At 37.9% G+C, this 12,126-nt stretch overlaps 1 protein-coding gene across 3 annotated transcripts in view; it reads right to left on the reverse strand.

The window, feature by feature from the left end:
• Positions 1-2,544, reverse strand: part of LOC109908142 (F-box only protein 6) — a 36,975-nt gene extending 34,431 nt beyond the window's left edge. Inside the window, exon 1 of one of the 3 annotated variants that reach the window (XM_020506648.2) lies at positions 1,890-2,544. In XM_020506648.2, coding sequence (XP_020362237.1) covers positions 1,890-1,955 — 66 coding nt within the window. In that variant the 5' untranslated portion in view covers positions 1,956-2,544. The remainder of the gene's footprint in view (positions 1-1,889) is intronic. The other 2 variants (XM_031794409.1, XM_031794410.1) reach the window with 2 other exon arrangements.
• Between the last annotated feature and the right edge of the window lie 9,582 nt (positions 2,545-12,126).

A 12,126-nucleotide genomic window follows, 5' to 3' on the forward strand; every position in this document is an offset into this window, starting at 1 on the left:
TGGAATAACTTTTGTTACAGATTGAGGGCTTTGCATTGGTGCTTTGTTGCGTTTTTTTTGTGGGACTGGAAAAATGGATTGTAAAAATAATGTTATTAACCGTTTCCCATGCTTTTAAAATAACGGGTCTGTTCCGGAACAGTACGGATCACCTTCGTTCCTGTTCAGTTTCTGTTCATTGAAACTTATTTTAATGTTCTGTTCCCTGAACTGGTTCCAACCTCTGACACATATACACTGACATAAGGCAAAATATATAAAGTCTTAGATACTAAATAGGATTGTTTGCGCCATACAAGATTCTTATTTGTTTTCCATTATTATTTTCCATGTGGGATATCTGTTCCGAATTAAGACTCAAAGATGTCTGCAGAAAGAATGGGGTGTCAGCTATGACATGACTCCTTGAGTTTGAAAACATCTATTTTGGTTATTGAACTAGAGTAAGTGAAGTCTCTTTACACCCGGTAACAGAATAGAGGAAACTGAATTTCCTCATGGGTCCCTGTTCTGATTTGTAGTCAGAAATGCATAATTACGGATATCAATGTAATTCTTTACATGGTGATTTATCCTAAATAATCCTATCGTGATTATGTACCAATAAAACATTGTGATATAAAATGGTATCGCCCCCTATTGGCCAAACAAATAAATGTTTATTTCATGAAAAATAAAACAAACGACTGTTGGGCTATAGCACGAAATTGAATGCTACAACTGGACGAATCATGACAAAAGATAGTTATTTAAAGCCTTGGCAGATGCTAATTGCAGACAAATCTTATTTAATATTCCTTTCTGGTGGAGGAGCTTAAGCATGGGACACGTGTGTGGCACGCACATGATGGAACAGTGAGTCTGACGAGGAATGGTCTTAACATACTGAGTTAGGTTATACATCATGGGCTGGATAGAAGCAGTCTACAGTCTTCAGAACTGGATAATAATTGCTTTATTTGGCCTAGGCATAGGCTACACTTTCATTCTTGTTATTTTTTTAAAGCAGCAACTTTAGGACAACACCTGCTTAAGAGAATTTGGCAGTAGGTCCAACCGGCCTCAACTGCAGACCACGTGTAACCATGCTAGCCCAGGATCTTCTTCACCTGGCACCCACCCGTAGCTGCTCCCCTGCCCAGTCATGTAAAATCCATAGATCAAGGCCTAATGAACTTATTTCAAATGAACTGATTTCCTTATATGAACTGTAACTCAGTAAAATCGTTGCAATTGTGTCATGTTGCATTTATATTTTTGTTCAGTATATTCTGGAGTGGACAACATGCGCAGGTAGCCTACTTTAAGTGATTAGTTTTACAATCTGATGAAAACATGCCTGGTTGTGTTCATGCCACATTAAACAAGGTAATACATGTTTTTGCTATTGGGGCGATCAAAAAACGTAGTGCACGTGCAATGTGGTTTGTGACTACAATAATTTCCCATTGTAGCAAATTCCATTGAATAAATCCCATTAACTATTTTTCAGAAATCTTGTTGTTGATTTGGTAACAGAATTTAGTTTAAATAACTTAATGATTAAACTAAAATGATACCAGTAAAACAGTCTAATTGACAGGTCTACCTTAATTGTTACTTATGTGAACTTTTATTACCTTCCCTCCTGAGACAAATGATAAAATATCTTAACGACCTGGGGTTTTTGGTAACGGAATTACAGGCACAGGGCAATTTATCTTAAATTTACTGAAGACGGGAGAAGAAAAAAAAAATACTAAATATAAGTGTTGATATTAATTAGCGAGGGTCGTTACTTAAAAGTACAACACAATATTGAATACTTTTTTAAAAACTTTCTGGTACTGTTTTCTAAGACTCCTTTTCATTCTGTTTGACAAAGAACATATGACTTTGGACATACTTACGTTTTCCTGGACCAAACTCGAGTCCGAATGGTTTTGTAATTGGCAATGTATTGCTCTCCTTTCCATCACGAAGAAGTGTAGTCTACATACAAATGAAAGGGCTCCTGTGTTGTTATAGGCTCGTCAGACTAAATACACAAGTGAAACGTTAGAACGCTAGTTAGCTCGTATACTACTTATGTTTCACACTACCGTGTACGAAACAGGACACAACGTTGAACTTGCCTGTATATAGTAAATCGGGCTCAAACTCCCCTAACATGAAATCGCCTGTGTTTCCCCTGACATAAACGGCTACGTTTCAAACCTACACCCTTGGGGGAATCCCCGCGGACATATTTGTCGTCAGCCAAGTAAGGGACGTTTGCAACAATAAGCCCCTCAGCACTCGTTTTTAATGTTGGTTGTTGAGTCATCCTATCTAAAAAAAATACATTAAAAAAAGACAACATAGTCGCCTGTGCTTCCCCAGACATAACGGCTACGTTTCAAACTCGTAACAGGCTGACTACAACAGTCGCGTCGCAAAATACATTTTGAAATCTATGTTATTCAATTATTGCTTGCACCAACGAGCATCTAAGTTTCCAAGGACTAAAATAGAAAACAGTTATTTTTCTGACGCGATGCTGCAAGTCCTGCCTCTCCCATCTCCTCATTGGTTTATAGAAGCAGGGACCCAGTGCCATCTGCTCATTGGTTATACCCACATGGGTGACTGAAAGACGAATGAGGTCAGTGGCGGTAATGCACCTAATTTTACGAAAGTTGCCAATCGTAATATAAAGTCAAGAGAAGAAAAAGCCTAGGAGGAGAGATGACTAGAAAATATTCGGTTGGCCGTTTTATGAGTGGATTAATTGTCGGAGTAGAGGACCTTGTACATTTCAGGTAAAATAACAACGCAATGTTTATATTCCAGGACAAATTAGCTAGCAAGTGCACAATGGCGCACGCACGCAGCCGGTTTGGGTTCCGTGTTACGCCCTTGGGGGAAATCGCCGGGGACATATTTGTCGTCAATCCAAATGAATAGCCAAGCAAGGGAAGTTAGCAACGTAAGCCCCCCAGCACTCGTTTTTAATGGAGTTTGCGAGTGAACAATTATGTTCACTTCGGGGCCTGAAATGCCCCATAATTCAATTTGCAATGATTGTGCATCCACTAAGAAATGTCCACCAAAACCTAAAACCTCAACATACAAGTGTAAGTAAAAACAAATGTACATAAGTTAGAAATTCTGCTACTAATGCACAAACACGTCTTGTAAAAGTAATTATGTTTTTGTTTGGTTAGCTTTTGGAAATTGTACAAATAAAGCATTTTACTTCAGAAGTAGCTAGGCAGGCTAACATTAAATAGCTAATTAATTTTCTAGCTATCATACAGTAGATTTATATTAAAAATGATATAGTAAATATAAGTAGACATGCAAACATAATTGACTGTACAGCATAAAGCACCCACAAGCTACAGGTGGCTGAAAACACATTCGTCGAGGAACGATTGAGTGACGAATTTCTGGCAAGTGCGGTCCATTTAAAATGAATTAATTCCTCCCTTTTTTTAATTTTAACAAACATCAACAAACGAGGAATAGTCACATGCAAACAAGCATAACGTTGAAGTTGGAAGTTTACATACACTTAGGTTGGAGTCATTAAAACTCATTTTTCAACCACTCCACAAATTTCTTGTAAACAAACTATAGTTTTGGCAAGTCGGTTAGGACATCTACTTTGTACATGACACAAGTCATTTTTCCAACAATTGTTTACAGACAGATTATTTCACTTATAATTCACTGTAACACAATTCCAGTGGGTCAGAAGTTTACACAAACTAAGTTGACTGTGCCTTTAAACAGCTTGGAAAAATTCAGAAAATTATATCATGGCTTTAGAAGCTTCTGATAGGCTAATTGACATAATTTGAGTCAATTGGAGGTGTACCTGTATTTCAAGGCCTACCTTCAAACTCAGTGCCTCTTTGCTTGACATCATGGGAAAATCAAAAGAAATCAGCCAAGACCTCAGAAAAAAATTGCAGACCTACACAAGTCTGGTTCATCCTTGGGAGTAATTTCAAAACGCCTAAAAGTATAAACACCATGGGACCGCGCAGCCATCATACCACTCAGGAAGGAGACATGTTCTGTCTGTAACGGCTCTCTTCTATCTCCTCCTCTGACGAAGAGGTAGAACAAGGATCGGACCAAAATGCAGTGTGGCTATTGCAATCCATGTTTATTAAATAATAAAGAAACACGAACTTTACAAAAAACAATAAATGTAATGTGAAAACCGAAACAGCCCTATCTAGTACAAAGACAGGAACAATCACCCACGAAAACACTCACAGAATATGGCTGCCTAAATATGGTTCCCAATCAGAGACAACGATAATCACCTGACTCTGATTGAGAACCGCCTCAGGCAGCCATAGACTACGTAGACACCCCACAAAACCCCTAAGACAAAAACACACCACAATAACCCATGTCACACCCTGGCCTGACCAAATAATTAAAGAAAACACAAAATACTAAGACCAAGGCGTGACACTGTCTCCTAGAGATGAACGTACTTTGGTGCGAAAAGTGCAAATCAATCCCAGAACAACAGCAAAGGACCTTGTGAAGATGCTGGAGGAAACAGGTACAAAAGTATCTATATCCACAGTAAAATTAGTGTTATAACGAAATAACCTGATAGGCCGCTCAGGAAGGAAGAAGCCACTGCTCCAAAACCACCATAAAAAAGACTACAGTTTGCAACTGCACATGAGAAATGTCCTCTTGTCTGATGAAACAAAAATAAAACTGTTTGACCATAATGACCATTGTTATGTTTGGAGGAAAAAAGGGGAGGCTTGCAAGCCAGAGGACACCATCCCAACCGTGAAGCACAGGGGTGGCAGCATCATGTTGTGGGGGTGCTTTGCTGCAGGAGGGACTGGCGCACTTCACAAAATAGATGGCATCATGAGAACGGAATATTATGTGGATATATTGAAGCAATATCTCAAGACATTAGTCAGGAAGTTAATGCTTGGTCGCAAATGGGTCTTCCAAATGGACAATGACACCAAGCATACTTCCAAAGTTGTGTCAAAATGGCTCAAGGACAACAAAGTCAAGGTAATAGAGTGGCCATCACAAAGCCCTGACCTCAATCCTATAGAACATTTGTGGGCAGAACTGAAAAAGCGTGTGCGAGCAAGGAGGCTTACAAACTTCACTCAGTTACACCAGCTCTGTCAGGAGGAATGGGCCAAAATTCACCCAACTTATTGTGGGAAGCTTGTGGAAGGCTACCCAAAACGTTTGACCCAAGTCAAACAATTTAAAGGCAATGCTTCCAAATACTAATTGAGTGTATATAAACTTGACCCACTGGGAATGTGATGAAATAAATAAAAGCTGAAATAAATAATTCTCTCTACTATTATTCTGACATTTCACATCCTTAAAATAAAGTGGTGATCCTAACTGACCTAAAACAGGGATTTTTTTTTTACCAGGATTAAATGTCAGGAATTGTGAAAAACTGAGTTTAAATGTATTTGGCTAAGGTGTATGTAAACTTCCGACCTTAACTGTACATAAACAATTACATGGTTAGGAATCCTAAACAAACAAATCAAATTGATTTATAATACAAGTTTTAATTGCCTTTTTGTTTTCCATTTTAGTTGAAGTAGTGCCATATTAATTTATATATTATATATTTTATATATTAATTTATATAAAGTGAAAAAAGTTAGGTTTTGAATTAGACCATTTGCATTTGTGAATAAGAAATTAGCAATTTGATAAAGATTTAGTATATTTAATTAATGTCATAATTTCTGAAATAAATCATTATATCAAAACCATTAAATTGTACAACCGGTCCTATTTCTTTTTGTAACAGAATTCTGTATGTCAATCCAAAAAAGTCTACTATAAATACAGGCAAAAAAACAAATGCAAAATGGGTTGTCTCCTCCATTCCACAGAAATCACATTTATAGTCAATAATTCAGCTTGAATCTTTCCAAAACGTGTTTCACAAGATAAATTCTATGTAACATTTTAAATGAAACTTCCTTTACCTTGTTACTGATACAATATTTGTTAGCAATTTTCCATGCTTTCCCCCATTGTATATCACCATAGATATTTGACCAAAATAATCTTGCTGAGGGAATTGTAGTATCACAAACAATATTCCCAATCTGTTTATTACTACATTTATCTTTGATGTTAATATTGCCAATTAATATATTTTCATGTAAATCTGTTATACATCAACCACAGAGGAATTTTAAAAAGATAAAACCCCTTGGAATCGCATCAAAAACAATTGCATATTCTTTCGGGGTTATTGGAATTTTAAACTTATCAAGAAATTCCCCATATGAAAGTAGATATCCATCCTCATTTAGTAACTGACCAACCAAAATAATTTTATTCTCAAACCAGTTACGAAAAAAAAAACTTATTTTTAAGTCATATCTTTGTTGTTCCATACAAAGTATCTGTGAGGGGAATTTTTTTATTTATATGCTAACATCCAAGCTAAAATTGCCTGCTTATGGAATTTGGCCAATTTTACTGGGATTTTATCAACATCAAAATTACATTGAAGCAAAAAATTCTAAACCACCAACAGAGTCAAATACAGTGCCTTGCGAAAGTATTCGGCCCCATTGAACTCTGCGACCTTTTGCCACATTTCAGGCTTCAAACATAAAGATATAAAACTGTATTTTTTTGTGAAGAATCAACAACAAGTGGGACACAATCATGAAGTGGAACAACATTTATTGGATATTTCAAACTTTTTTAACAGATCAAAAACTGAAAAATTGGGCGTGCAAAATTATTCAGCCCCCTTAAGTTAATACTTTTGTAGCGCCACCTTTTGCTGCGATTACAGCTGTAAGTCGCTTGGGGTATGTCTCTATCAGTTTTGCACATCGAGAGACTGAATTTCTTTCCCATTCCTCCTTGCAAAACAGCTCGAGCTCAGTGAGGTTGGATGGAGAGCATTTGTGAACAGCAGTTTTCAGTTCTTTCCACAGATTCTCGATTGGATTCAGGTCTGGACTTTGACTTGGCCATTCTAACACCTGGATATGTTTATTTTTGAACCATTCCATTGTAGATTTTGTAGATTTTCCGTCCCAGTCTCAGGTCTTTTGCAGACTCCATCAGGTTTTCTTCCAGAATGGTCCTGTATTTGGCTCCATCCATCTTCCCATCAATTTTAACCATCTTCCCTGTCCCTGCTGAAGAAAAGCAGGCCCAAACCATGATGCTGCCACCACCATGTTTGACAGTGGGGATGTTGTGTTCAGGGTGATGAGCTGTGTTGCTTTTACGCCAAACATAACGTTTTGCATTGTTGCCAAAAAGTTACATTTTGGTTTCATCTGACCAGAGCACCTTCTTCCACATGTTTGGTGTGTCTCCCAGGTGGCTTGTGGCAAACTTTAAACAACACTTTTTATGGATATCTTTAAGAAATGGCTTTCTTCTTGCCACTCTTCCATAAAGGCCAGATTTGTGCAATATACGACTGATTGTTGTCCTATGGACAGAGTCTCCCACCTCAGCTGTAGATCTCTGCAGTTCATCCAGAGTGATCATGGGCCTATTGGCTGCATCTCTGATCAGTCTTCTCCTTGTATGAGCTGAAAGTTTAGAGGGACGGCCAGGTCTTGGTAGATTTGCAGTGGTCTGATACTCCTTCCATTTCAATATTATCGCTTGCACAGTGCTCCTTGGGATGTTTAAAGCTTGGGAAATCTTTTTGTATCCAAATCCAGCTTTAAACTTCTTCACAACAGTATCTCGGACCTGCCTGGTGTGTTCCTTGTTCTTCATGATGCTCTCTGCGCTTTTAACGGACCTCTGAGACTATCAAAGTGCAGGTGCATTTATATGGAGACTTGATTACACACAGGTGGATTGTATTTATCATCATTAGTCATTTAGGTCAACATTGGATCATTCAGAGATCCTCACTGAACTTCTGGAGAGAGTTTGCTGCACTGAAAGTAAAGGGGCTGAATAATTTTGCACGCCCAATTTTTCAGTTTTTGATTTGTTAAAAAAGTTTGAAATATCCAATAAATGTTGGTCCACTTCATGATTGTGTCCCACTTGTTGTTGATTCTTCACAAAAAAATACAGTTTTATATCTTTATGTTTGAAGCCTGAAATGTGGCAAAAGGTCGCAAAGTTCAAGGGGGCCGAATACTTTCGCAAGGCACTGTAAATACTTAGGGAAGACATTCCAAATACTGTTCTGGTTCTTAATATACTTCAGAATCCAATTTATTTTAAAAGTATTATTTAGAGTATTGAAATCTAAAATCTCAAGACCTCCTTGTTCTTGGGTATTAGTGAGAATATATTTCCGTAGATAGTGAGACTTGTTCCTCCAAATAAAATGATAAAGATTCTTATCTAAGTCCTTTACAATTTTAGGGGATAATTCAAGTGATAATAAGACATAAACTGATCTGCATAACCCTTCCGCTTTGGACAATAAAACCCAACCATATAACAAAATGTCTCTCAACAACCAGAGGTTCAATTTCTTCTTTGTTTTCTCAATAATGGGGTTAAAGTTTAATTCACTCCTTTGTTTCTCATCCTTGCATATAACAATTCCAAGATAAGGTTAGTTATCTTTAATTGGAATACCATATACTTCCTGCAAAACACAATCCTTGAGTGGAAATAAGACTGATTTATTGATGTTCATTTTCAAACCCGAAACTAAGGACCTCATTCCTGTCTCTCAAAAATATGGTATCATCAACCAGTTGACATAGTTTAAATGATTTGCCAAGTGCGGAAACACCTTGAAAATTCCCTTTCTTGATATGAAGAGACATAATTTAAGTAACCAATTAAAAATAAAAATGGACTAATTGGGCAGCCCTGCCTAATGCCCAATATTAAATCTTTGAGATGTACTATATAGTACATAGGGTTTATAGTATATAGGGTTTGGTATATAGGGTTTGGTGACTATATAGTATAGTATAGTACAAACCCTATATAGTATATAGGGTTTGGTGACTATATAAAGTCACCAAACCCCCCAAAACGTATAGCTTTGAACATAAACTCATGTTCTACAGTGTCAAAAGCTTTATAAAAATCAACAAACATAAGAAAACTATCATCAAGGATGAGGTCATTATCGTCAATCATATCTAAGATCAACCTGATGTTATTACTAATGTGTCGACATGCATAAAACCAGATTGTTCTTCATCAATTATATGATGCAAGCCTTGTTTCAGCCTCTTAGCAAATACAGGGGCAAATAATTTCCCATCATTATTCAACAGGCTAATGGATTCCTTCCTTGCTCCCTCGCCCTGCAAGTGAAAATTCGTCAGACGTCATGATACCTCATCAGTTGGGGGCTGAGGGGAGAGGGTGTGTCTGTTATGTGTTTGGAATGCTGCCATAAAGTAGCGCCGCTGTCCAACGGGGTAACCCCGACACGTTACAGGGACTATAGATTCCGTTTAGAATGATTTTAAAAAATTCCTTTGGCCAAATTTCATATTCACAAATGTCAATTTACCATCAAAACACCACATTTTATTACCTTGCAAAAAGAAATGTAACTATATTTTAAGACAAGTAAATACTCTACCAACAAAAAAAGCTGTTTGAATTCTGTGTATGTCCCTTGTGTGATATTATACCCCCTAGCCCAAATGTCCTTTGTATATTCTTTATTTATACACTTGTGTTCCCCATGTACTTTTTGTATTGATTTGTTGTTAATAAAAATAAATAGTTTTGTCACCAGCATTCTTCTTCTTCAAGGAGGTTTAATGGCGATTGGCATCCAATAAATGTTGCACATCCACCACCTACTAGACTGGGGTACAACTCCCTTATAATATACTTAATTTAAAAAAATTGTAAATACCCTACCATCTAACACTACCCCCAAAAAAAGTATATATAAAAAAAAGTACACCATTCTACTCCACTATTTAAATCTATTTATTCCTACTTCAGGCACACAACTGGAAAGGATGGGACACCACCACTTAACACACCCTGTAACTCTTCTGATGTCAAGTCTCACACACCCTAATTACCTCTCTGCAGCTGTCACCTGCAGTACAGTTAAAAATCCAATCTTACTGAAAGATATCACCTGTTGGCCTATCCTTCTGTACTGGTACAGATCTACTACTCACACCCCTCCTCTCAAGATCCCTCCTCCTTGACCCATCTTCTTCTACTTTCTTCGCTGCCTCAATCCTGGAAACCTCAACCTGCCTCTCTCGCACGGGACATTTCTGATCCGCAGCCCCATGGGCACCCCTACAATTAACACCTACCACTACTTTCCCCAATGCTACACATTCCTTTGTCTCATGCCCTTCTGCATACTTCTCACACCTATGAACCTCCCTCCTACAAACTGCTGCCACATGCCCATAAGCTTGACAGCTATAACAACGTAATGTATTCAGCACAAAAGCTTGCACGGGATAACTTATACTGGATATATCCTATCATCACATTGTTGAGCAAAGACTCAACATCAAAACTCAAAAGAACAGACTGCGTTGCACTAAATAACAAGCATCACAAACATCAGGAATCTGCACCTTCAGTTGGTCAATTTTTACATTTACATTTACCTCAGAAATCACTCCTTTCAATGGTGCCCTTTTCATGAGAGCAAAATAATTCACATTAGTTTAAAGCGGAGCGCCTTCTCCCTCTGACCAGCAGAAACAATAATCACAAGACCACTTCTGGTTACCCTCACCGAAAACTCTGTTTTCACCCACCCTGAAACTACAAATAGATCAGCCAATTGGCAAGGGTCCACTTTTTCCAAAAACTTCACTCCTACTGTCACACAGACTCATCTTTATCCTGAGTGCCAGCCTTGGGCTCCGAGACCTTCACCACACCTACCACCTTCGATACTTGGACCTCATTCACTTCCATTTCTCCTCCTGTCTTCAGCTCACTCTGCTTATTCATTCTTCTTTAACAAACCATCTCCCTTTTCCCCCACAATTTTTAACTGACTCAAGCTCACCCTGTTCCTCCCTCTCTCTCTCTCTCTCTTAGACCTCCTCTGCCTCTCTTTTTCACTCTATTCTAAGTCTCCTGATGATAATACTGCACTTCTTCTGACACACACTACTGTTCAAAAGTTTGGGGTCACTTAAAAATGTACTTGTTTTTGAAAGAAAAGCACATTTCTTTGTCCATTAAAATAACATCAAATTGATCAGATATACAGTGTAGACATTGTTAATGTTGTAAATGATTTGTAATCTGGAAATGGCTGCTTTTTAATGGAATATCTACATAGGTGTACAAAGGCCAATTATCAGCAACCATTACTCCTGTGATCCAATGGGACGTTGCATTAGCTAATCCAAGTTTATAATTTTAAAAGGCTAATTGATCATTAGAAAACCCTTTTGCAATTATGTTAGCACAGCTGAAAACTGTTGTTCTGATTAAAGAAGCAATAACACTGGCCTTCTTTAGACTAGTTGAGTATCTGGAGCATCAGCATTTTTGGGTTCGATTACATGCTCAAAATATCCAGAAACAAAGCACTTTCTTCTGAAACTCGTTAGTCTATTCTTGTTCTGAAAAATTACGGCTATTCCATGCGAGAAACTGCCAAGAAACTAAAGATCTCGTACAACGCTGTGTACTACTCCCTTCACAGAACAGTGCAAAATGTCTCTAACCAGAATAGAAAGAGTGGGAGGCCCCGGTGCACAACTGAGCTAGAGGACAAGTACATTAGAGTGTCTAGTTAGAGAAACAGACGCCTCACAAGTCCTCAACTGGCAGCTTCATTAAATTGTACCCACAAAACACCAGTCTCAACGTCACCAGTGAAGAGGCGACTCCCAGGATGCTGGCCTTCTATGCAGAGTTGCAAAGAAAAAAACATATCTCAGACTGGCCAATAAAAATAAAAGATTAAGATGGGCAAAAGAACACAGACACTGGACAGAGGAACTCTGCCTAATGGCTCTAATGACTCTGTCTAGTTTGAGATGTTTGACCAGCAGGTGTCTACAAACTTTTGGTCATGTAGTGAAAATGAACAGTTGGGTCTGGTTGGGTCTGGTCTGCTTAGTTCATTGACTCCAGAAAAAATGAGGGAGTGGGATGTCTCACTTCTGGGTTGATGGGATAATCTTAATTAATGTCACTATACCA

This window comes from Oncorhynchus kisutch, linkage group LG17, assembly GCF_002021735.2.
Source record: "Oncorhynchus kisutch isolate 150728-3 linkage group LG17, Okis_V2, whole genome shotgun sequence".
NCBI classification, from domain to species: domain Eukaryota; kingdom Metazoa; phylum Chordata; class Actinopteri; order Salmoniformes; family Salmonidae; genus Oncorhynchus; species Oncorhynchus kisutch.